Consider the following 24,963-nt stretch of genomic DNA (forward strand, 5'->3'; position numbering starts at 1 on the left):
CCGTATCCTGCCCCAACAGGCCCTAATTCCAGGGCTGAGCCCTGAGCTGAAGGAACAACAAACCTTCATGCTTAGAGATCGAAATCAAACCCTCATTTTTTCTACCCAACTCCAATTCTCCAATTTAATTTTTTTTTTTTTTTTTTTTTTTTTTTTTTTTTTTTTTTTTTTTTTTGGTGTTGCCACCTTCACTTTGAGCTCTTGGCTCTGGCTTAGGAGAGGTGTAAATTAATTTTATCTCTGTTCTCTGACTGGAGCCACTGGGAACTGCAGCAGGGGGGTCAGATGGTGCCTTTCCTCGCCGTGTTTGCTCTCTGGCATCCAGCTGACAGCTCCAGCCAGCCCGGGAGGCTGCGAGTCCCTCTGGCCCCAGCTGGGCTGTTTGTTCTCTGCTGGGCACCGAGCCGGGGAAAAAAGCAGCGTTTTCCTCCTTGTTTTGAATTTCTCCCCTCTGCCAGACTTTTTGTCTTGCCTGGGAAGCAGCAGAGCCACGAGAAGGGGGACAAGGAGGTAAGTCTCTCTCTTCTGTTCGCTCAGGCTGGCTCCGCTCGCCTCCAAGTGCTGGTTAATATTTTTTGCAGCAGGGGCCAAGGGGACGGAAGAGGAGGAGGAGGAGGAGGAGGAGGAGGAGAGCATCAGAGGAAGGCAGGGGCCCCACCACATCCCGGCAGGGAGAGGCAGCCCGGAGAGAGCTTTGCTGGTGAGTGGTGCCTGGTGGGAATGTGCCGTGGGCGGTCACAGAGATTCCAAGGGGGAGTCTGAAGCTTGGGGGGACAATGGGGGGACAGTGGGTGCTCTGGTGGCCGCGTGGCAGCAAGCAGGGGGTCTCAGGGGGCTGATCCCCAGGGCATGATCCCCTGGTCATGGCCTGTGCCTTGTGTAGGGGGGTCTGTGTTGGCCCCACTACACCCCTCACGTGCACCCTAAATCTTGTTCCAGGAGCAAATCCTGAGCTGTGTCCTCAGCCAGGACCTGCACAGGGGCTCAGTGTCCACAGCCAGGACCTGCACAGGGGCTCAGTGTCCTCAGCCAGGACCTGCACAGGGGCTCAGTGTCCACAGCCAGGACCTGCACAGGGGCTCAGTGTCCACAGCCAGGACCTGACCCCGTTTCTCCCCAGCAGCCATTGCCCCACCCTCTGATCCAGAGCAAACCTGGCACCTTCTCTGTGGCCAAACAGCTCCTGAGTTCCAGTTGGGGGAAAAAAAAAAGTGGTTTTTGGAGCATGAGTGAGCACAGGGTGCCGTGCCCTGGGAATTCCCAAGCCCCCTTTTTAAGGGAGGGTGTTTGGGAGCTGCGCACACACGTGCAACTGGGATCCCATTGCCCTGCTGGAAAGGAACCCCAGGTGCTGGAAAGGGATCCCAGGATGTGACCCAGGGCTTGCCCAACCTCTGCACAGCACCCAGAGACCCCTAATTCCTGATTAAAGCCACGTGTTTTGGGCAGCTGGGGGGGGTGTGTGTACGAGACAACACTGAAAGCACTGTTGGGTCAGAATGAGTGTTTTTGTCCCTTGTGTTTCTATGCCTGTGACTCTTCTACACAGAAAAGCTGAAAGACAGAACACCAACACCTGGGCACAGCTCACTGGGATGTTTGACTTTGTTAATTCTGCTAATTTTCACTTAGGGACCACCGTTAGTGTGTGGTGTTCCATAATACCACTTCAGATGGACATTTTTAAAAAAGACAGAGGCACAATTTCAAGCTTTCACGTTCTCATTTGGCAATAACTGATTTTAGTACCTGTCTCGGTGAGGTGAGCAGAGGGGCGGCCAGGGACCCAGCGAGGTGTTTTGGGATGTGCAGGTGGCGATGTCCTGCATGAGCCGCGCCTGGCGGGTCCCCCGCCGCCTGCCAGCCCCCTGGAGAAGCCCCCGGCCCTTCAGCAGCGCCTCGGGCCCCACGGCCAAGAAGAGCGTCCCGTACCAGAAGACGCTGCGGGAGGAGGGTCCCGGGAGCGGCGAGCCCAGCCGGCCCCCGCCGGCCTCGGCACAGGTGGTGGTGGTGGGTGGGGGCAGCCTGGGCTGCCAGACCACCTATCACCTGGCCAAAATGGGGCTCAGCGGCGTGCTGCTGCTCGAGAGGGACCGCCTGACCTCGGGCACCACCTGGCACACGGCGGGTGAGTGGCGGGCACGGCTCGGCTGCTGCCCGAGGTGGGCGCGGGGATGCTCGCGGTTTGGGATGTGCTGTGTCCGCGTGTGCTGGAGAGCTTTGGCTGTAAATGCTGAGAGTTTCTGCTTTTACTTCCGCCAGGATATTTTTTAAACGTCCCCTAAATTTCCTTTTTTTTTCCCGCCCCAAGATTTATGTGGAGGCAGGAAAAAAAACCACTTTATTTGCACAATTTCCACCCCCCCTTTTAAAGCCACTTTTCTATGGCAGGGCGGCAGAGCTGTATAAGTTGGGTTTTTTTTTCCCACACTTTTGGGGTCCATCCACTCCACAACCCCTTTCCCCCTTTCATTTAACGCCCAGAGAGAACAAAACCCGATGGTTTTGTAGCATTCCCACAAATCCACGAGATGGAGCACGAGCCCCGCAGGGGGACACACGAGGGTCACCCCCCCCGAATCCCGCTCGGGGTGATGGGGAGGTGACAGCGCATCTGTCGCGCCCTGTGCGTGTCCCCCGCAGGTCTCCTGTGGCAGCTGCGTCCCAGCGATGTGGAAGTGGAGCTGCTGGCGCACACGAGGGATGTGGTCAGCCGGGATCTGCCGGCCGAGACGGGGCTGCACACGGGCTGGGTGGAGAACGGGGGGCTCTTCATCGCCTCCAACAAGCAGCGCCTGGATGAGTACAAAAGGCTCATGTCGGTAGGGATGCACCCCCGGCAGGGTGGGCTGCAGGAGGGTTTTTTTTTTTTTGTGGAGCCCCCAGGTCTCTGAATGTCCCATCCCTCACTGCCTTCCCACCTGGACAGCAGGTCTCTTCCAGGGCAGCCTCCTGACTTGCATAAGGCAGCCAAAATCCGTCAAGTTGACAAAATTAAATCCAGCCTCGGATTTTTGACCATTTAAATAGTGGGAGCATCGTTTCCCCCATTGTGCAGCATCATTTTTCCAGCTGCACGGGCAGCTTGAATTCAAAACCAGGGTCACAGTCCATGAAATCTGAGCATCACCCCATGCTGGATTTAGGGTTTGGGAGATAAACCTGTCCTGGGATTCTCCTCCTCCTCCTCCTTCAGCAGCAAGTGGTGAACAAAGCTTTTGTTCCTTAGCTGAGCTCCGGGTTTTGCTGTCCCTTGGCAGCTGGGGAAGGTGTATGGTGTGGAGTCCCACGTGCTGAGCCCGTCCCAGACCAAGGACCTGTACCCTCTGATGAACACTGATGACCTGTATGGCACCCTGTATGTCCCCAAGGATGGCACCATGGACCCCGCTGGCACCTGCTCAACTCTGGCCAGAGCAGCAACTGCCAGAGGCGCTACGGTAGTTCTTAATTAGGAATTTACTCATTAATGCCTCTTGGTCTCATCCTCTGCCTTCCTCACCTTCTGCTTTCCCATCAGGGCAGAGCTGCTCCTGCAGATTTGGGTTGTTCCCAGGAAGGGTGTTGTCCTCTTGGTTGGGTGACGGTGACAAAGCTGGCAGGAACCAGGGAAAATAGAGGGTGGAAAAAAGACCTTTAGGAGCAACACAAGGCACTCAGGACACTGCTTAGGTTCACTTTTTGCAGATTTGGGGGCTGCATGTCAGGTGAGACAGGTTGTCCCCTGCCCTGGTGACCCTGCTGTGACTCTGCCCCTCTTCCTGTGCCACCAGATCATCGAGAACTGCCCGGTCACGGGCATCCGGGTGAGAACTGATGACTTTGGGGTGAAGAGGGTGCACGCAGTGGAGACAGCCCACGGGACCATCCAGACTCCCTGCGTGGTGAACTGTGCAGGTACGGGGGGCAGGGCACAGGGGAAGGGGTGGGACAGGGGCAGCAGCCACAACTCACGGGTGGCTTCACTCCTGTGAGGAGGAAAGTCTGCATCAGCCCTTGTCCCCTGCAGCTGTCTGGGGCTGTGGGGGATGGAGAGGAGCTCAGCACAGGGTTGTTGTCCCTGCAGGAGTGTGGGCACGGGCCCTGGGCCGGCTGGCGGGCGTGCACGTGCCGCTGGTGGCGATGCACCACGCCTACGTGGTGGCCGAGCGCATCGAGGGCATCCAGGTCAGTCCTGCGCGCTGCAGCTCGGCTCCTCTGCTCTGGGGGACAGGGCTGGAGAGGCAGAAAAGACCCCTGCCCCTTCCAGGGACCCCCAGACCTGTGGGGCCTCCTCATTCCTGCCAGGTCAGGCTCTGCTCTCAGGGGAGTGCACACCCTCAGCAGGGCTGTCAGACCACCTTGAACAGTGTCAAATTTAATATTTAACGAGGTTACAACTGGCAAGATACTGTTTTTTTCCTCAAGATCTCTGTGTTTGGTGTGTGATAGCAGCATTCAAAAAGATCCCAGACCTTTCTGAGCAAGCCCCAGACCTGGCAGGCAGAGGTGTAGCTCTCCAAGCATTCCTAGACTGCCCCTATAAATCTGTTCCTGCCATCTGGCTGCAGAGAATTGCTTGGGAGTTGAAGGAGCCTTCATCTTCTCAGGCCCCAGTGCACTGAGGGTGACACATTAATTAGTTTCCATCCTGCTGACACAGTCTGTGCCTGACCTTTCAGCACGAGGTGCCTCGTTGTACCGTGCTCCATGATTGCATTTCTGTCCCAGCGACTCCACCGTGCCGTACGCAGCAAGAAAGACTCCAGAGGAGAGGCTGCAGCTCGCAGACCTCGGTGCCTCCCATCCCATCCACTTCATTCCACTTGTCAACACGGGTTGCAGCAGGCCCTACACCGATTCTTCAGTGTTATCTAAATGTTTCCCCATCCATTATTCACAAGAACAAATCCCTCATTCTTCGTGCACCGCTGCCTGCGCGTCGAGCTGCTGCATCCTCCTGCAGAGGCGGGTGGCAGAGGAGTGATGATTCCTGAGCTAGGATCAACCACAGGGGCTGCTCCCCGTCCCCAGGGCACCCCTGGGTGCTGCTCAGGTGTCTGTGTACGCTGCTCTGCCCACTGCTTGGCAAGGTTAGCTGGAGCTGAGCTGGGCGCTTTCCTCTTGGGGTGCCCAAATTTCGGTGCTGAGGGAGCACCCATGGAGCCACTTTGTGTCCCATCCTTGGCAGGTCACTGCTGCAGGTGCCCACCTTGTGCCCTGGTACCTTGCTGGGTGCCATAGGGGTGTCCCCATGGCCTCCTCTGACCCCTGCACTCCCCCTCCCCATGTTTCAGAACATGCCAAACGTTCGTGATCACGACGCCTCGGTCTATCTCCGTCTCCAAGGCGATGCCCTTTCCGTGGGTGGATATGAGTCAAACCCCATCTTCTGGGAGGAGGTGAGTGGAGCCGGGAGGTTTTCCGGGGGAACGAGGCAGGTTTCCAGGGAAGCCACCTCGGAGGAGTGCACAGCCCCCGCATTCTGCAGGCACCAACCTCTGGTGGCAGGTGGGGAAAGCAGGGCGAGCATCTCCCCTTTGGGGCTGTCTGTGGCACAGATATGCAGTGCAGAGGCAACAGGAGAGCCAGAGGCTGCTGTGCCCATCCCTCTATCCTTAATTCAGACTTCAGGTTTGTCTGGGTTGTTCAAGAAAACCCCAAAATCCCAGAGATTCAATGCAGCCTCGATTTTTCTTCTCCGAGGCTGCCAGAGATGAGGTGGTCTCACACAATCAGGCATCCTCTGTTCCGTGTCCTCATTCTTGTTTCTCCTCTTTAGGTATCTGAAAAGTTTGCTTTTGGCCTCTTTGACCTGGACTGGGATGTTTTCATGCAACACATTGAAGGTGCTGTCAACAGAGTGCCAGTTCTGGAGAAAACAGGAATTAAATCCACTGTCTGTGGGCCAGGTAATGTGGCTGTGGTGACCACTGTGGTGGCACCATGGTGGCTGGGTTTTTCTGAAGATCTTGCTGGAGGAAAAGGGAAGCTTTATAACCTGGGGAGAAGAAAAACTCTCTGAATGCACAGAAAGTGCTGCTGGTCTGGCTGCAGTGGTGGCATCTTCCAAGGGGTGGCATTCCAGGCCTAGCCTGGGTGCAGGAATAGAATGACACATTCAGAGACTCACAGAATGGTTTGGCTTGGAAGGGATCTTCGGAGATTATCTCATTCCAGCTCCACTGCTGTGGGCAGGGGCACCTTTCACCATCCCAGGCTGCTCCAAGCCCTGTCCAACCTTGCCTTGAACACCTCCAGGCATGGGGCAGCCACAGCTTCTCTGGGCAGCCTGTGCCAGGGCCTCCCCACCCTTGTTGCAAATAACTTCTATCTTAGAATTTCTTATTGATTTATCATCATCTCGATTGTCCCTCTTTCAGTTTAAAGCCATTTCCCTGGGGACCTGACTGCCTTGGTTTAGTCTGGTAGTGAATGGATCTCCAGCTGATGTTGTGGCCACTGGACTGGAAAATTAAGAGGCAGATGTTTTTAAGCAATGGCTGTTATTTTACCAAGTGTTATCTTCTAGAATTAATTTTACGACTTTCTCCTGGTCTAGTGACGTTAGATTTACCCACATTTACATCCCTGGTGTGGAGTTAAAGCCATCCCTGCAGTGGCAGCTGGAGGAGGTGCCAGGCATTGAGCCCAAGCCTTGCACACTTGGTTTGGCCTTAAAATCCACTATACACTAAGAAATCAACTATAATAAAAGCCCTTTTTGCTGAGGCACTTAAAGGGAAACTCTTTGGGGTTGTATGAGGGGAAAGTAGGGCAGGTCTCGTGCCCTGCAGCAGATCAAACATGACTTGTACGAGGTGAGACCTTGGCCCTGGGTCCAGCGGTTTGATTGCACTGCGCTGTGAGCAGAGCAGAACTGGCTGCTGGCAGAGGGATGTCTCCTCTTTCTCGTACAATAATGTCATTTTCCAAGGCTCAGCTCTCCTCCTTTTCTCCTTCTTGATTGAAACCAGCAGCCTGTGGCAGCTGAGTCATGCTGGGCTGAAGCAAATGGCAAAGGCTTTGTCCCCTCTGCTGTGCCAAGGTCCCTGGAGCCCTCACCACCCATCCCAGGGCAAAGTGCTGGCAGGGGAGGTGCTTTGGCTGTTGCTCCATTAAATCCCTGAGTTTGTAGCCTGGAATATCTGTACAGGGATATTGGCACATGAGGAGCTGCTCTGGTGACAGTGGAATTATTCTGGCTCTGCTCCTGCCTTCTCTGGAGCAGTGGGATCAGGGGAAACAAACTGGGTGTTGCTAAGTGGGGAAAGACCCCACTGAACTCGGTTTTCCCTCTCTCCTTTTACATGGATGGATGGATGGAGCACCATCAAACAGGGAGGAGGATTGCACACCTCTGTCAGGGGCTTTGCTGTCCTCCCTGGTGAGGATTTGTAGAGGGATTTCTATGGCTGATGGCCCAGTGGAATAGCACTGGCAGCTGGAGACATCATGAGCACAGGAGAGACATCCCCAGCCCTCCCTCAGCTGAGCCAAGTGGCTCAAAGTCATGGAATTTCCCAGCAGGAATTGACGAAGGTGGAATACACCGTAAGGAAATAGGGCCCAGATGTTAAAATGGCAACAAACAGATCAGTGCAGCCTCCTTGACTGGGGGTTTGGGAAGGAAAAAAAGAGCCCTGACAGTGCCTCATGCACTTTCTCTTGGGGAATTCATTTTGCCTCCCAAATTTTCAGTCTAAGTCCATAAACCTGTGCTGGGCAGTGCCTGGTGTTGGTCCAGGTCTGGCCCCACTGACCTCTGTGGGAGCAGGACGAGGTCAGCACGGGAGGCTGCAGGAAACCCGTTTGTAAAGTGTGTGACGTGTCCCCAAAGAGTGTGATCCCCCCTGTCCTGGCCTCGCTGGCACATCCCCTCTCTGTTTTCCAGAGTCATTCACAGCTGACCACAAACCACTCATGGGAGAAGCTCCCGAAGTCCGAGGGTTCTTCCTCGGCTGTGGCTTCAACAGCGCCGGTAAGAGAGACCTGAGAGGGTCATACCCTGCTGGCATGGGATCCCAGGGGGGATCCTGGCATTCCACAGCCCTGCTTGGCCTCCTGGCCCCGTCTGCATCCTGGCCTGTTCCCCAGGGATGATGCTGGGAGGTGGCTGCGGCAGGGAATTGGCTCACTGGATCATCCACGGCCGGCCGGAGAAGGACATGTACGGCTACGACATCAGGCAAGTCACCCCGACTGCCCCAGCTGCCCCCACGGGCATCCCTCATCCCTGCTGGTCCTTGGGGATGCTTCCAAGGCAGGGCTGGCATCAGGAGTGGGTGTCCAGGCAGCGTGTGTGTCCCTCCAAGGAGCTGGAATCAATCACAAGCATTAAACTGAATGCACACGTGGGGTTTCTCTCATTTGCCTCGTTCCACTCCCACACAAACAGCTTCCATCAGGCACAAGGAGATCGTGGTGGTGGGGAAGGACGGGGTAATTATGTTTGGGTTCTGTTGTTCAATTAGTACCGTGCCTAATCCTCTAAGTTAATAATCAGGGGGATGATTTCAACAGCACAAAGATTAGCTCGGCCCCCCTCTGCAGCACCACCCGGGCTGGGAGTTGTGACCGTGCAGATGTTGGCTCAGTAATTGCTTTTGACTTGCTTGATTGTCTTTGATTGGGTTTGGGCTTTCTTACAGGGCTGCAGTGACAGCAACCACCTTGTCAGGGACAAAGCTTTGAAAATCTCACGTTGCTTTAGTGGCCAAGCTGGTAAATGTCACGTTGGCTTGGGCTGTGGGAGTGAGGGGCCTGCAGAGATGGGGGAGATGCCTCCAGCTGCCCCCTTCCACCAGCTGGGCTCGGGATGGGGATGGAGAGATGGAGACATCCCAGGCTGGGCTCTGGGTTGGCACCAGCAGAGCCCCCCTGACCCCCAGGGACCCCAGCCCTGCTCAGAGCAGCCAGGGGCTTTCCACCCAAACATCTCCCATGTCCCATGTGCCCTGTCATCAAGCTGTCAGTCCCATTCCTTCCTTTTGGTGACAATTACCAAGCTCCTCTTTAAATAACTCCCTTTTCCACACATTTCAATATTTATCCTCTCAGAACATTTGCTTGTAAATATTTCATCTGGCAGCTGTTGCCCGCTTGCTGCTGTCAAAAATTCAGGTCGTTGGTGAAGGGGCTGAGGCTGATGGGGCAACCAGGGGTGCTGGTGACTTGCCATGTGTCACCTTCTGCCAGCAGAAGAGGCAGCTGCTCTCACAGCTCTTGGGGAGCATCACTTGTATTCCCTGCAGGGCTCAGCCCCATGCCCTGCCTCTCCTCTGCACCCAGTCAGCCAGGAGGGGAGCTAAAAGTATAATTTTAAAAGTCCCTAGAAATGGCATTTTGTCTTTCATCCCCTGCCTGGCTCCCTTTCCGCAGCCCTGGGAAAGGTGCCACTTGTACCCAAGGCTGCTCCCCGTGACTTAGAGGTCTCTGGGATTAACAACCTGACCGTGGGCTGAGCTGGCACATTCCTTCAAGGAGATTTTCTGTTTGGAAGATGAAAATAATTCAGATGAATTGAAGATATTTTGGGGTTTATTTATATTTCAGCCTGGGGAGAATTGGGTGAGAAATATAAGGAATGTCCAGGGCTCATTCCCTCATCAGGGCTGTGTTTAAACCCCGGTGTGCCCTGAGGCTGGTCCCATGTTGAAGTGGGGCAGGATTAACCTCAAGTTTCATTTTTTTCCTATTTCCCTTCCTCAGCAGGGCTGTCTTCTGCTCTGGGGTGGGGCTGGGAGCTCAGTGGGGGCTGCAGCTCCCATGGTCAGCACCGTGGCATGGCCAGCACCGAGCCCTGCTTGGCTCCTCCGCTCCTACCCACGAAACTGGAGCAGGAATTGCAATTTTACACCAGCAGCTGCATCCACACCTGGGTCTGGTCAAGAAGGCCATGAGCTGGTGGGCTCATCCAGCTGTTGCCATCTCCTTGCCTTCCAGGAGGTTTCACCACTCCCTGACCGACAACAACCGCTGGATCCGGGAGCGCAGCCACGAGTCCTACGCCAAGAACTATTCCGTCGTCTTCCCCCACGACGAGCCCCTGGCAGGGCGCAACGTGAGGAAGGACCCCCTGCACGAGGTGGGGACACGGCCTGGGCTGGCCCCCACAGCAGCAAACAGGAGCTCACAAGGAGTGCCTGCAGCTGGGTCGTTCCCCAAAGCCTCTGAGCTGCCATCCGTCCATCCCGGGGAGATCCCTGCCCGATCCCAAAGCTCACTGCGTGGATTTCTGGGGCCATGGGGGGTTTAATGGTAGAGAGCCTGAGCATTCCCATGATATTTAACTCAGCAGATGTGGATTGAGGACCTGGTGATGATCACTGGGCAAGGGAAAAGGGGAGAGGAGAGCTCCGAGGCTGAGTCCATCCCAGGGGCAGCTGAGAGGGCTGAATGCTCACAGGAATCTCCTTCCCCTGCTCACAATTTAGCAGGAGTTTCTCCCCAAAACAAGATTTCTCAATGTGGAGTGGGGCACAAGGAGGGGTGTGGGAAGAGGGATGTGCCTCTGTGGAGGTGGTTTTGCCAGCACTCCCTAAGTGGTTTTGCTCCCTGGAGCCACCAGCCAGGGCTCCCTCCTGCTCCAGCCCCTTCTTCACACAAATATCCATAGGTGAACGCTCTCAAGATACAGCACTTGAGAGAAAAACCCAATTCCCAGCATTTTGCTGTGCCAGCAGCTCAGAACCCCCCAGATCCCTCGAGGCACTCAGCTGGACTCAGCACCAGAGCCTCATCCCGCTGCCAGCCCAGCCCCAGCCCTGGCAAAGCCACATTTCCAAGCCTGTTCCTGCTTCTCTCTGATTGACATCACACCATTCCTCTTCCAACTGCAGGGCAGAGGCTCAAGCAGTAAAACAGACACCCCTGCCCGCCAGCCCCCGGTGTTTGGTTGACAGCTCAGTTGTTTTCTGTCACTGAGGATGCAATTTATTTTTTAATAGCACGTCTAATAAGCGATGCCCACTTGACTGACAGCCTGCTATTTATCCATGCAGCTCCAGAACATGTGCTGTGTTTTATAAATAGGCACTGAATGATTTCTGAGATGTTCAACAAAGTCTATTCTTTTCCAAACTGAGGCTCCAAACAAAAATGTCTTAATGGATCCCTAATTAATTGCGTGCAGAGAGGTTTTCCTGAGAGCACAGAGGAGGAATGAGAAGGTTGCTGTATAAATATTAGATGTTGTTACATAATTACTTCATAAACATCGTGGGGAATCTTGCTGTCTGCATGTAGCATCTTTTGGTCAGTAATTTGGGCACCCTAGGGCAGGTTTTGGTGGGGTGCACAGCTGGGCTGTGGCTCTCTGCCCCTTGACCACCCTTGAGGAAAATATCCTGCTTGAGGGGGACAAAAATCAGGCAGTTCTTAGGTTTGACACTGTTTTACAAGACAAACTTCAGGGCTGATTTTGGCTTTTGATAGCCAAACCAAGGGGTCACAAGTCTGGTCTTGAGCCCATGTGTGCACCCGAGGAGAGCAGCCTGAGTGCTGCTCAAAAAGCTGTGAAAGGGCTTTTTTTTAAAAAAAAAAAACTGTTCCAATTTCTTCTGTGTAGGAGCTGCTGCGACAGGGCTGTGTTTTCCAGGAGAGGCACGGCTGGGAGAGACCCGGCTGGTTCAGCCCTGGGGGAGCAGCCCCGGTAAGAACACCTGGGGTTTTGGGGGGTCTTCAGCCTGGAGAGACCAGCTGTGGTAGGACCCATCACCGTGAGCAGGGATGGGTGGGGATCCATCACTGAGGGCAGGGATTTTGGGGTGGGGACCCCTCACCATGACAGGGATGCTGAGGGGGGGATCCATCACCATGGGCAGGGGTGTTGGGATGAGGATCCATCACTGAGGGCAGGGATGTTGGAATGGGGATCCATCACCATGGGCAGGGATGTTGGGATGAGGATCCATCATTGTGACAAGGGATGTTGGGATGGGGATCCATCACCATGGGCAGGGATGTTGGGATGGGGATCCATCACTGAGGGCAGGGATTTTGGGGTGGGGATCCATCACTGAGGGCAGGGATGTTGGGATAGGGATCCATCACCATGGGCAGGGGTGTTGGGATGGGGATCCATCACCATGGGCAGGGATGTTGGGATAGGGATCCATCACCATGGGCAGGGATGTTGGGATGGGGATCCATCACCATGGGCAGGGATGTTGGGATGGGGATCCATCACTGAGGGCAGGGATGTTGGGATGGGGATCCATCACCATGGGCAGGGATGTTGGGATAGGGATCCATCACCATGGGCAGGGATGTTGGGATAGGGATCCATCACCATGGGCAGGGATGTTGGGATGGGGATCCATCACCATGGGCAGGGATGTTGGGATAGGGATCCATCACTGAGGGCAGGGATGTTGGGATGGGGATCCATCACTGAGGGCAGGGATTTTGGGGTGGGGATCCATCACTGAGGGCAGGGATTTTGGGGTGGGGATCCATCACTGAGGGCAGGGATGGTGGGATGGGGATCCATCATTGTGACAAGGGATGTTGGGATAGGGATCCATCACCATGGGCAGGGATGTTGGGATGGGGATCCATCACTGTGGTCAGGGATGTTGGGATGAGGATCCATCACTGGGGGCAGGGATGTTGGGATGGGGATCCATCACTGGGGGCAGGGATGTTGGGATGGGGATCCATCACTGGGGGCAGGGATGCTATGGACTCATTCCCATGGGCAGGGATACTCTGATAGGACCCAACCCATGGGCTGGGATGTTGGGATGGGGATCCATCACTGTGACAAAGGATACTCTGGTAGGACCCAACCCATGGGCTGGGATGTTGGGATGGGGATCCATCACTGTGACAAAGGATACTCTGGTAGGACCCAACCCATGGGCTGGGATGTTGGAGGGAGGCTCCATCCCCATGGACAGGGATTTTGGGGTGAGAGCCCATCCCTGTGGTGATCAGGGATGCCAGGGTGGGGACCCACCACCAAAGCCATCTCTCCAGGAGCGGGGTGAATATGCCAAGGAGTCTTTTAGCTTCGGCCTCACATCCTCTTCCTCCCTGTCCCACCTCTCCCCCAGGTCCTGGATTACGATTACTACGGTGCCTACGGCCGCGAGCGCCACAGGGACTACACCTACAACCGCCTGCTGGGTGACGAGTACACCTTCGACTTCCCCCCTCACCACGACATCGTGAGTGGGGCTGACAGCCCCTCCTGCCCTGCCAAAACTCCCGGGCACCTGGGGGACTTGGAGGCAGCAGAACCTGCGCCCCAACGCTGCTTTGGGGCGAGTTGGTGATGCTCGGAGGGAGGGGAAGCTCTGAAACAGAGAAAAATGTCCCAAAAAAAATATGAGGAGAAATGTGTAGCTCGAGCTCAGAAACCTCAGGGGAGAATTATACTGCTGCTTTCCGAAAGTGTTGGGAGCAGCTTGGGGAAAAAAAAATCCAATTTGATCAAATTTGGGTGTTATTAATGATAACTGTCACTGAGTTAGCGAGGTGAGGAATGGGATCAAGCACTGGAGATGGCCTGTCAGGCTGGCTCCAGCAAATACCTGATTCTCTCAGGGGCATTTTGAAGCCCTTAAAGGCACCAGGCAAGTGTCTGATATCATTTCCCGTTGCATAAATGGTTTAATTTGTGTTTCCCTTTGTGGGCTGAGAGCACGGCTCAGCCTCAGCGCCGTGTTTGCTTTAATTGCAGATCAAGAAGGAATGTTTAACGTGCAGGAACGCCCTGGCTCTCTTTGACATGTCTTATTTTGGGAAATTCTACCTGGTTGGACCTGAAGCTACGAAAGCAGCCAACTGGCTGTTCAGTGCTGATGTGAGCAAAGCTCCAGGTACAGCCTCAGCTGCTTGTTTTGCTGGGGAAATCTCGCCCCAAAACAACCCATAGGAGCCCAGATTGGCTTTTCCTCTCCGTGCTGCCTTTGCAGAGGGTTTGGGAAGAGGCTGCTCTCCCTGTCCTCACCACAGTCTGGGTTCTGCCTCGTTCACACTGCTCTGAGCTCAGGATAAAGGAGGGAGGTTTCCCTCTGGCTCCAGCTGTGTCTCACATCTGGAGGTGCGATGGGTTCTGGAGTAAATCAAGCACAGCCCTCGCCAGCTGTGGTTTGTTGTCCCCTTTTCCGAGGCTGGGAAGCAGCTTCGCGCATTTTCAAGGATACAACCTCAGCTCCTCACAGAGGAAAAGGAAAAATGCATCATTCCTTTCCCCCTGCTGGTGCTGGGACACCCCGGGTCGGTCAGGGCAAAGCCAGGATCGGTGATTTAATGATGAGGACGCCTCTTCCTGCTGCCCAGCTCCCCGTGCCCCGCGGCTCCGTGCCAGGCTGGCTGATGGGCAGCGGTGCCCGTGTTCCCCCGCAGGCTCCACCGTGTACACGTGCATGCTGAACCAGCAGGGCGGCGTGGAGAGCGACCTGACGGTCAGCAGGATCAGCCCCGGGGCCCCGGGCTCCCCCCTGGCCCCCGCTTTTGAAGGTAAAACCCGGGGATGCTGCAGGGGGGAGCTCTGGCTGTGTTCACCCCCCCCCCCCATAGTTAAATTCCCAAGTTTTCCCGCTGTCTTTTCAGCCGTGTCAATGCACACAGAGACTTTTCCAGTCCTGGGCAGGTTTGTTCCAGCACCTCCTCCCTCCCTGCCACGCTGGAGGGGCTGCAGGCACAGGGCTGATTGCATTTTCCTAATGGCACCACCTGGCTTTTTCCACCTCTATCCTTCGGTGCCTGTAACCCGATTATGGCCCCTGTCCCCGGGCTCATCGCTGTTATTGGGTTTGTCCAGCCCGGCTGGCGGCTCTGACCTCTGTCCGAGCCCTTATCAGCTGCAATTAAGGGGGACTGAAAGGCGGCAGAGCAGCCCTGGGGGCAGAAATGGCATTAGGAGCGGCGAGGAGGATGCTGAGCTCGGCTCTGGCCGGGCACAGGATGTGAACTGGGTGGCCACAGAGCCCTGTCCCCACACTGTGTCACTGTCAGGTGTGCCACGGGGCAATCTCACCAGGCTGTGTCACCCTCAGGTGTGCCACGGGCCAATCTCACCAGGCTGTGTCACCTCCAGGTGTGCCACGGGGCAATCTCACCAGGCTGTGTCACCTCCAGGTGTGCCACGGGGCAATCTCACCAGGCTGTGTCACTGTCAGGTGTGCCACGGGGCAATCTCACCAGGCTGTGTCACCCTCAGGTGTGCCACGGGGCAATCTCACCAGGCTGTGTCACTGTCAGGTGTGCCACGGGGCAATCTCACCAGGCTGTGTCACTGTCAGGTGTGCCACAGGGCAATCTCACCAGGCTGTGTCACCTCCAGGTGTGCCACGGGGCAATCTCACCATGCTGTGTCACTGTCAGGTGTGCCACGGGGCAATCTCACCAGGCTGTGTCACTGTCAGGTGTGCCACGGGGCAATCTCACCAGGCTGTGTCACTGTCAGGTGTGCCACGGGGCAATCTCACCATGCTGTGTCACTGTCAGGTGTGCCACGGGGCAATCTCACCATGCTGTGTCACTGTCAGGTGTGCCACGGGGCAATCTCACCATGCTGTGTCACTGTCAGGTGTGCCACGGGGTAATCTCACCAGGCTGTGTCACTGTCAGGTGTGCCACGGGGCAATCTCACCAGGCTGTGTCACTGTCAGGTGTGCCACGGGGCAATCTCACCAGGCTGTGTCACTGTCAGGTGTGCCACGGGGCAATCTCACCATGTTGTCACCTCCAGGTGTGCCACGGGGCAATCTCACCAGGCTGTGTCACTGTCAGGTGTGCCACAGGGCAATCTCACCGTGTTTGTCCCAGCAGCATGAGGTGCCTGTGATTTTTCCTTCTGTGTGGGAGAATCCTTTTTCCCTCCTGTCTGGGACACTGGCACGGGAAGCAGGGTGGGAAGTGGCTGGCAGAGCTGCAGGCTTTGTCGGGCACTGGAGGTGTTTAATCACAGCAAAGTCTATTTTTCCAATTACAGTAGGTGGCTGCACTTATTATCATTATGACAGAATACCAGAGAGCAATTTCGTAGTGGCAGGAAAGACAGAGGGAAGATTGATTACATATTAATCACCTCTCAAACACCATCCCTAGGGATTTTTCCACCCAGGATTACTGAGGAGGTGAAATTCTTCCTTGCATATGGTACAATTCCGTGTAGGAATGGTGCTGTAGTGGTTATGGGCTGGTCACTGTAGCATTCCCTGCTCCCACCTGTAGCTCCCAGCTCCCTCCACACTTGAGGGTCTGTTCTGTACTGGGACAAAAGTGCAGATGCTTTTGCCGTTGTTCTCAAGGAATTCTTTTTCCTGTGGTGCTCACACACACTTTCAAAAAGCAGAGCCCCAAAGCCTTCCCTAATCCCACAACTCTTTAACCCCCCTTTTTATTGGCAGTCCCCAGCCAGGGCTGTGCAAGCTGGAGAGGCTCAGGGCTGCACTTCAGGCTCTGCAGAGCAGAACGAGCCCAGCCCAGCCCTCTGAGCCCTGAAAGGCTGCCCGGGGCTGTGTTCCAGGGGATGGCTACTACCTGGCTATCGGCGGGGCTGTGGCTCAGCACAACTGGTCCCACATCACCACCGTGCTGCAGGACATGAAATTCCAGTGCAAACTCCTCGACTGCTCCGAGGAGCTGGGCATGATGAGCATCCAGGGCCCTCTGAGGTGAGCGGTGTGGGGCCCTCCCTGCAACCTGACCACGGAGGGGTGGAGGGAGGGATGGAGAAATGCAGGGATGGAGGGAGGGATGCAGGGTTGGAAGGAGGGATGGAGAAATGCAGGGATGGAGGGAGGGATGCAGGGGTGGAGGGAGGGATTGAGAAATGCAGGGATGGAGGGAGGGATGCAGGGTTGGAAGGAGGGATGCAGGGAGGTTTGTCTCAGGTGCAGGTCCCCGTGCTGGGCAGGGGTAGGTGTGAGCCCCACGACACCGAGTGCTGATGTGGCTGAGGTATCACTCCACTTCCCATGGAACTGAAATTTCTTTTGAGGCTCTCACAGCATTGCACATCAGCCACCTCAGCTCCTCTTTGGAGTGAGCAGTCTGTCTTGCCAGCAAGATGAGGGAGCAAGTTTTGGGGATAACCCTCAGGGCAGGCTGGCAGCCGAGTGCCCTCACTGTGCCCACTTTGCTGTTTCCCCACAGCCGTGCTGTTCTCCAGGAAGTGCTCGACACCGACCTCAGCAACGAGGCCTTCCCCTTCTCCACACACAAAATCACCACGGCTGCAGGATGCCAGGTAAGAAGGGGCCACTCCTCGAGCTGCCCAGGGAGCTCTGGGCTCTGTGCACCCACCAGCCAAGCACAGAATCTCAGACTGGTTTGGGTTGGAAGGGACCTGAAAGATCATCTTGTTCCACCCCTCTGCCATGGGCAGGGACACCTTCCACTGTCCCAGGTTGCTCCAAGCCTCATCCAGCCTGGCCTGGAACACTTCCAGGGATCCAGGGGCAGCCACAGCTGCTCTGGCCACCCTATTCTCTCTCTCTCTGTTAGGAATGTGTCTGCCTCTTTGTTGCAGAGAGGTTTTGTTGTGGTTTTCGTAGGAAAAGGCCAAAACCCACAGTGAGAAAAGGGTGTTTTCCTCCCTGACTGCCTGGCAGGTGCCATCCTGCTCTCCCAGCCCTCCCAGTGGTGTCACACCACTGAGCCTGGGGAAGGGACAGGGTGACTCATGGCTTTGCAGTGATGCCAGAGGAACAAGAGACATCTCCATGGGTTAGGGCGAGCGCCGGTGATGAGATCTACCTGACACTCCAGACACTTTCCATTTCCCCCTCCTCATAAAAAAAATGGGGACAATTTAATGCAAAGCTTGTCAAGTGCTGGCAGTAGGGACTGGGCAGCCTGGGAGCTGCTGTTTGATCACAGCAGAAGCCTGGCAGCCCTAAGCTTCCTGTGCAGGCACAGATCATCCTGCTTCTGCCCAGGCTTCAGGGCTCATGCCCTGAAGCTGTTGATTGAGCTTTAACACCCCAAATAGAAGGCTTGGTGACCATGGAGTGTCATTTTTCTCAAAGGAGAAAACCTGCTGCTGGCAGCTTTGGGTACCAGGGAAAAGCTTTAGCAAGGATTCTTGGAGAAACTCTGGTTTCTCAGTGATGCTTATCCCGTGTGAAATATTCCTGTGGTTGCAAAAACACTTTGAAGAGAGGGTGGAATTTGTACCTGCTCCTTTCCATGGGAAGGCTGGGCAGGCCATGATCCCAGAGCACCCCTCTCCTGCTGGATGAGCTGCTGGGAGGAGGGACCGTGCCCAGGACTCGCTCTGGCTCTCGGGCTGGAGCCTGGTGGGGGATGAAGGAGGTGAAGGTGAAGCAGTAAATCTCATAAAAGGCAGCAGGAGAGCCAGGAGCTGCAGCAGGCTGGATGTTAAGGAAATTGGGTTAAGCCACGTGCGGCCACTTTTCATTCAGAATTAAAATGGCTTTAATTCGACTGCAGCTGCCTGCTGAAGAGATTGCTGCTAAATCAAATTAGAGCCTCTTGATTTGTGAGCAACAGCCTGGCCAGGCCTCAAAGTGGTTTAACCAAGGTACAGATCTTGCCCAAGTCAGATTAATCTCCAAACCATTGCCACCAATGCACCCTGGGCTTTGGGTGCCCAACAGCTCAACCCACAGCGAGTTCAGTGTCCCTTGGAAGGCCTGGGGGATTTCAAAGCCAATCCACTGGTGCAGGTTGTCCAAAGTGCTGGATTTTAGTCTCCATTAATCCTCCCCACACCCTCCCTTGTCAGCCTGTAGCAGACTGATATCATCTTGTAATAATCTGCTTATGCCCTAAGAAAGGTGTAGAAATGTTCCTGTCTCCACGGGTGTGATGAGTTTATTTGCATTTCACTTCAAGTTTGTTATAAATAATCTGGTCCTTCAAGGAAGATCGAGCTGGCAGGAGTTTTGTGGATTCTTTGGAGTGTAAATTCCCTGATGGACAGAGGAAAGCTCTCCTGCCTGAGGGGTGTGGGCCCTGCTGCCAGGGCCACCCTTCAGGAGGTCTCCATTGTCCCACCGGACAATGAACACCAGGGACCCCATCCCACGCTGGAATTAGAGTGGGAAGATTTCTCAGGGCAGCTGATATTATCACCTTGCAGGGGGATTAAACTGAACCCAGCATCTTAAAAAAGTTATCACCGAGATTTTCCTGCATTAACTCAGCAGTTGAACAAAATTAGCTGGAGTCAAAGGAGAGTTCCAGCAGAGTTAATGACTCTGGAAATTATGGATTGGTTTGTGAGTTTATATATAGAGTCTCTCATTGTATGGAACAGCAGAGAAAGGTCCTCCTTTGAATCTCACTGCTGGAGACAGGGGAAAATTCAGGTTTTCATTTTCTACGGTACCTAGAATGCTTTTGAATTGCTGCACAAAAACCCAGGAATGGATGTTATTTCACAGCTCCAGCTGGAAGAGCTGTTCCTATGGGAATCCAGCAGAGCTGCTGAGTCCAGCCCTTAGCATTCCCTTCCGTGGTGGGATGTGACTCCTGCCTGGGGTTCACACACATGGGGGCGACCCCAGTCCCTCCCTGTGCTGAGCTGATCACTGGCACCCCAGTTTTCCAGGGTTACCTGTTTTCTGTGGGGCACTGCTCTCGCTGGGATGCTCATTCCCCTGGAGCACTGGTGCTTTGAGAGGAAGTTTCTCCCAGGAGTAACTTGCTCTTGATTGTAAAAAGCACTTTAACTGCAGTCACAGACGGGGTTAATGAGCCGGGAAGTTGCCTGTCAATCCCCGGAGCATCTCCTGCTGCAATGAAGATGAAGCTGGCTTGCAGCAGGCTCTTCTCAGGCTGTTTCCTAATTAGATGACACCTTTGTGTAGAGGAAAAGGCCTCTCTGAGCCCCTGGTGCCCGTGCTCCTGGGGAAGGGAGTGCCAGCCTTTGTGCCTGGCCAGGGACCAGGGCAGGGCTGGCTCCTGGCATGGCTCCTCAGGGGGAGCCTCAAAATAAATTCCCCATCCACACTGTTCCTTCCTCCTCCCCACTCCTGTGGCAGAGGTTAAGGCTTCTTACAAGCTGCTTTAAACTCTGCTCGAGGATGTGATTTTGGTGCTAGGGGAAGCAGGAATGGATTTGGGCTCTCAGCTGTGCCCTCTGGCCATGCTGGCAGCACAGAGCCCAGGCAGCCCTTGAGCACTTCTGCCTGCTTTGGGCAGCAGCTGCTGGTGTCTGTTTGCATTTGTCCCCGGGATTAGAGAGCACAGCTGGCACCGGCTCTGCTTGGAGCAAGAGCCCAGCAAATGGCAAAATGCAGCTTCTGCCCCAAGCACAGCCAGAGCCAGCATGGCCAGGCCAGCCCGAGGCCACCAGAACCAGCCTGGAAGTGTGTTCTGAGTGGGAACAGCTTTGTTAACAGGACAGATCACAACCCAGAGCAGAACTCTGGAGTTAATCTCTCTCCCAAAGCTAGCTCTGTGTCTGCAGTGGATGTGTACCCAGAGGGATGAACCAGAGGGGTTTTGTGGGGGAGGAAGTGGAAAAACGCAATGGGATGAATCAGAGGGAAAGGCAGCTCAGACTCAAGGGCTGTCTCCAGGGAAGGTGCCTGAGTTGGGCCGGTCCCAGCTGGCCTGGAAAGCTCTGGGAATGGCGACTGTTCCAGAGGGACAGCAGGAGGGTGTCTGGGTGAGAAGCTGGTGGAACACAGGCAGGGCAGGCTGTTCCCTGGGACTGCAGCCAGGCTCCATCCCCGGGAATGAGGCTTCTCTGGAGAAGCACCCAGTCCCCTGTGCTGATCTGCTCATTCCTCCTCAGAGCTTCTTGCATTTGGTGTGGAGCTCATGTGACAGCACAGCTTTGGGACACAACCTCCATGGGGAACCCTGAGCATTTCCTGGTGGGACTGGGACATGGGTCAGGGCACCGGGCTCAGCCCCTGCCCAGGAGCCTTGGGCTCCAAGAAGGAAACATCCCTGGAGAAGGGTCAGCAGTGATGAAGTGCCCCAAAAGCAGGACAGTCCTGCTGGGGACCAGCTTCCCTGTCTCAGTGGATCAGCAGAGGGAGACAAAAGCTCGGCTGGAGCATCACATCTCACCCCAGCCCTGGAGTCCATAGCCAGAGGATGCTGCAGCAGCCACCTCTGCCCATTGGCACTGATGGTAGCCAGGTTTGAGGTGCCAGGCTTAGAAATTCACTCTGAGCCTGTCTTTGTGCCAGAAAGGAGAGCACAGAACTGCCTTCCACCACAAGGCTCCCAGGCAAAGCTGGCTTTTCCTCTGACATGGGAGCGTGTGGCCTCTCCCAGCCCGCACAGCCCAGCTCCACCACGGGGATGTTTGCCCTCTTGCCTTTGCAGGTGCGGGCCATGAGGTTGTCGTTCGTGGGCGAGATGGGCTGGGAGCTGCACGTGCCCAGGGCTGACTGTGTGAAGGTTTATCGGGCGGTGATGCAGGCAGGAGCCCGGCACGGCATCGCCAACGCCGGCTACAGAGCCATCGACAGCCTCAGCATCGAGAAAGGTCCTCGTTCTCCTCTCAGCTGCACTCCCTGCTTTTCCTCCGGGGGGGAACCAGGGCAAGGAGCTTTTCCTCAGCTTCAGGGTGGGTCAGTGTGACCGGAGGTGTCTCAGAGTGCTGAGAATTCCCCTGTGTGGGCTCCTCTGCAGGGTGTTTTATCCAAATGAACGAGCCAGCGGGTGTCCAGGGGCAGGGGTGGTGTTTTGTCCTGCTGCTGTGATGGGGCCAGTGGGTGACCCGTGCTTGCTCCCTGCAGGGTACAGGCACTGGCACGCAGACCTGCGCCCCGATGACACCCCGCTAGAAGCAGGGTTGGCCTTCACCTGCAAGCTCAAGTCCAGCATCCCCTTCCTGGGCCGGGAGGCTGTGGAGGCTCAGAAAGCCAAGGGCATCTTCCGCCGCCTCGTGTGCTTTACCACAGAGGAGTGAGTACCTCAGAGGAGTGAGTGAGTACCACACAGGAGTGAGTGAGTACCTCAGAGGAGTGAGTGAGTACCACACAGGAGTGAGTGAGTACCACACAGGAGTGAGTGAGTACCTCAGAGGAGTGAGTGAGTACCTCAGAGGAGTGAGTGAGTACCACACAGGAGTGAGTGAGTACCACACAGGAGTGAGTGAGTAGCACAGAGGAGTGAGTGAGTAGCACAGAGGAGTGAGTGAGTAGCACAGAGGAGTGAGTAGCACAGAGGAGTGAGTACCACTGCTGGCTCTGCTCCCTGCTGCAGCTCCCAGCCCACCTGTTGGTTTTCCTGGCTATTACAGAAATGGGGTGACTGAGAGGTGTTTTAAAGGATTTTATTCTATTATCAGATTTGATGAAGGGTGAGATATAAGAGATGTAAAACTCAGTGCCATTTCATCAGAAGCTAACCTATTTCTTGGTTACAATACTTTATAAATGTTTTTCAGCCTAACAACGCTGTTATTACTCCTAACACCAATCACCTATATTTTTACCCCACGTGGTCCTGCTACCATGCATCTTTCACAGTTCTCTAAAATATCTGGTCTTTTTGCAAGGCCACATTTTGAAACTTGTTGAACGTTGTTTCTAGTTCAGTGTCTCTCTCAGCAATGTTATCCTTACAATTCTTTACAAATCCATTTCTCACACCCACCCAGCCCTTTGCACAGGTGCCACACCTGGATGTGTGCGAGGCTCAACCAGCTCAGCTGTTTTCCGTGCTCTAATTCCATCTCTAATTTAAATCCCTCCTCAAATTCCCTGTTGGATGTTCAGTGGGAGCTGCAGGCGGTGTGAGGGTTGATCTTGTTTCACCCGGAGGTTTTGCAAATTGGGCTGGAGTGACTTTGGGTTCAGCACGGAGAGGTGAATGAGCCCGTGGGCAGTGGGAGCCCTGGCACGTGGGCTGGCCTGGGGCAGAGCCAGAGCCCTCTGCCCCGTGCAGGGGCTGTGCTGTGGCAGCTCTGCCCTTGCCTTGCAGGAAGGTGCCCATGTTCGGCCTGGAGGCGGTCTGGAGGGACGGGAAGGTGGTCGGCCACATCCGCCGGGCAGATTTTGGATTTGCCATCGATAAAACCATCGCCTACGGCTACATCCGAGACCCTGCAGGGGGCCCGGTGAGTGCAGGGTGCCTGTGCCTCCTTCCCTGCAGTGGCACAAACCCACCGCTGTCACCTGGGCTGGGAGATGGGACAGCAGCTCCCTCGTGCTTCCCTGTGCAGGCTGGAGGGTGAGGGGTTGGTGCCAAAGGTGGTGTCACTGTCACTGTCACTGTGTGAGGAGCACGCAGGGCTCGAGTGCTGCCTCGGGTGGTAATTGCAACCAAATATTTAATTGCAGTAGCAAATTCACTTTTGTTGTAGGGAGCAGTGGCCAATAGGAGCAGGGCAAGATTTTAATTAACCCTGGGAGACTCCTGGATGATCAGTCAGGTGCCCTCATTAAGCAGTGTGCTGTGGGGACAGAGGTTGGGGTGACATCCCCAGGGACCTTTTCTGTGCCAACCAAGAGCTGTGTGTGTGCTGTGATTCCTGCTCTTGCTTGCCTTGGCTTTTCATCCTGCAATCCTGCAAGAGTCCCAGGGCAAGTGGCTCTGTGGGCCAGTTGCCCCTGGGAACACCCTTTTCTCCCAGTGATAAATGTTCCTGCTTTTCCTATCCTTTTCTTCCTCTCCCTCTTCCTCTCCCTCTTCCTCTTCCTCTTCATTTCCCTCTCCCTTTTCCTTTCCCTCTCCCTTTTCCTTTTTCCTCTCCCTTTTCCTTTTCTTCTCCTTTTTCCCTTTTTCCTCTCCATTCTTTTCCCCTTTCCTTTTCCCTTTTTTCTTTCCATCATATACCTCCACAGGGAAAAAAAAGAAACTCAAAATTTTCAAACACTGCTTTTTTTTTTTTTTTTTTTCTTAAACAGGGTGCTTTTAACAATTCTCTTCCTCCTTTCCCCACATCCTCTCGGGGTGGCAGAGCCGGGTTTTCTGCAGAGAGCAGATGTGTGGGGCGGCTGGGAGCTTGCCCAGGGATGGGGCTGGGATGCTGGCACCCTACAGGGGATTTTCCATGGCTCTGCCTCGCAGGTTTCCCTGGATTTTGTGAAGAGTGGCAGCTACGAGCTGGAGCGGATGGGAGTGACCTTCCCGGCCCGAGCTCACACCAAATCCCCGTTCGACCCCGACAACAAACGTGTGAAGGGCTTTTACTGAGCGCTGAGAGGACAGAGGAGCTGCCGGCTGAACTGCCGGCGCCACTGCCCCTGCTGGCCCCGGGCTCAGCTGCAAGAGCCGGGCAACCTCCTGCAACTCTCCAAGTCAATGTGGGTCGAATTAGAGGCGAGGGAGGAGGAGATTCCAAGAAGTGCAAAGACTCTGCTGCTCTGTTTCCCAAGTGAAGCGGTGCCACTGCAGCAATAATTCTTTTCCATGGGTTAATTGGCCTGCAAACGGTGTTTGGTCTCACTGTGTATGAAGTGGTTTCAATTTTTGACTTTGCTGGAAACTCTTTCCCCCCTAAATGTAGTTTCACGCTGCCTGGAAATTATTATTATTATTATTTTTAACTAACTCTGCTGTTAATACAGCTGGAGCCTCCAAACCTGCCGTCCCTCTGGTCCCTTGCTGTGTCTGTCCCCACTCCCATGGGTGTCACCTCATCCTGGCTGTGTCTTGGGGACTCTGCTGGAGTGGGGGCCGTGGAGGGAAGGGGCAGGAGTGCAGGGACATTGCCCAGGCTCACGCCGTGGGTTCCCCTCTGCCAGGGCTGTTTGTGTGTTGGAATCATGGAGCAGCTTGGCTTGGAAAGGACCTCAAAGCCCATCTCATTCCATGGGTTCCATGGGCAGGGACACCTTCCCCTGTCCCATTTGCTCCAATCCCCATCCAGTCTGGCCTTGGACACTTCCAGGGATCCAGGGGCAGCCACCATTTTCCTGGGCTGCTCCTGGCACAGGCTGTGGTGTAAGGTGGCCAGCGGGGGCATTGCCCCACAGCTGCCCTCAGCCCCATCTGCTGGCAGCTCCCTGGTCCCTTGTGGCATCTTCCCAGAGGTCACCTTGGAGGTGGCTCCTTTTAGCTCCCAGCAGAGAGAGGGAGATGCTGGCAGAG

The 24,963-nt window shown here is 55.1% G+C and overlaps 1 protein-coding gene across 1 annotated transcript; it reads left to right on the plus strand.

The window, feature by feature from the left end:
* The first annotated feature begins 241 nt into the window (after positions 1-241).
* SARDH (sarcosine dehydrogenase) lies at positions 242-24,454 on the plus strand. The gene is made up of 22 exons (XM_053962252.1): positions 242-510; positions 582-700; positions 1,813-2,128; positions 2,644-2,822; positions 3,261-3,440; positions 3,774-3,897; positions 4,067-4,167; positions 5,277-5,381; positions 5,762-5,891; positions 7,874-7,960; positions 8,077-8,167; positions 9,925-10,066; positions 11,549-11,632; positions 13,038-13,151; positions 13,667-13,805; positions 14,335-14,448; positions 16,463-16,610; positions 17,092-17,185; positions 21,247-21,409; positions 21,663-21,831; positions 22,852-22,987; positions 23,941-24,454. Exons 3-22 carry the CDS (start codon positions 1,819-1,821, stop codon positions 24,064-24,066), a joined length of 2,736 nt encoding a protein of 911 aa, XP_053818227.1. The 5' UTR covers positions 242-510; positions 582-700; positions 1,813-1,818; the 3' UTR covers positions 24,067-24,454.
* Positions 24,455-24,963: the final 509 nt, after the last annotated feature.

The sequence above is a fragment of the Vidua chalybeata genome, chromosome 21 (genome assembly GCF_026979565.1).
Source record: "Vidua chalybeata isolate OUT-0048 chromosome 21, bVidCha1 merged haplotype, whole genome shotgun sequence".
Lineage (NCBI taxonomy): Eukaryota > Metazoa > Chordata > Aves > Passeriformes > Viduidae > Vidua > Vidua chalybeata.

Coding starts and splice junctions, on each gene's coding strand:
- SARDH (XM_053962252.1), top strand. CDS start 1,819: ATGTCCTGCATGAGCCGCGCCTGGCGGGTCCCCCGCCGCCTGCCAGCC. Junction 7,961..8,076: donor CTGTGGCTTCAACAGCGCCG/GTAAGAGAGACC, acceptor CCTGTTCCCCAG/GGATGATGCTGGGAGGTGGC. Junction 17,186..21,246: donor CCACGGCTGCAGGATGCCAG/GTAAGAAGGGGC, acceptor TTGCCTTTGCAG/GTGCGGGCCATGAGGTTGTC.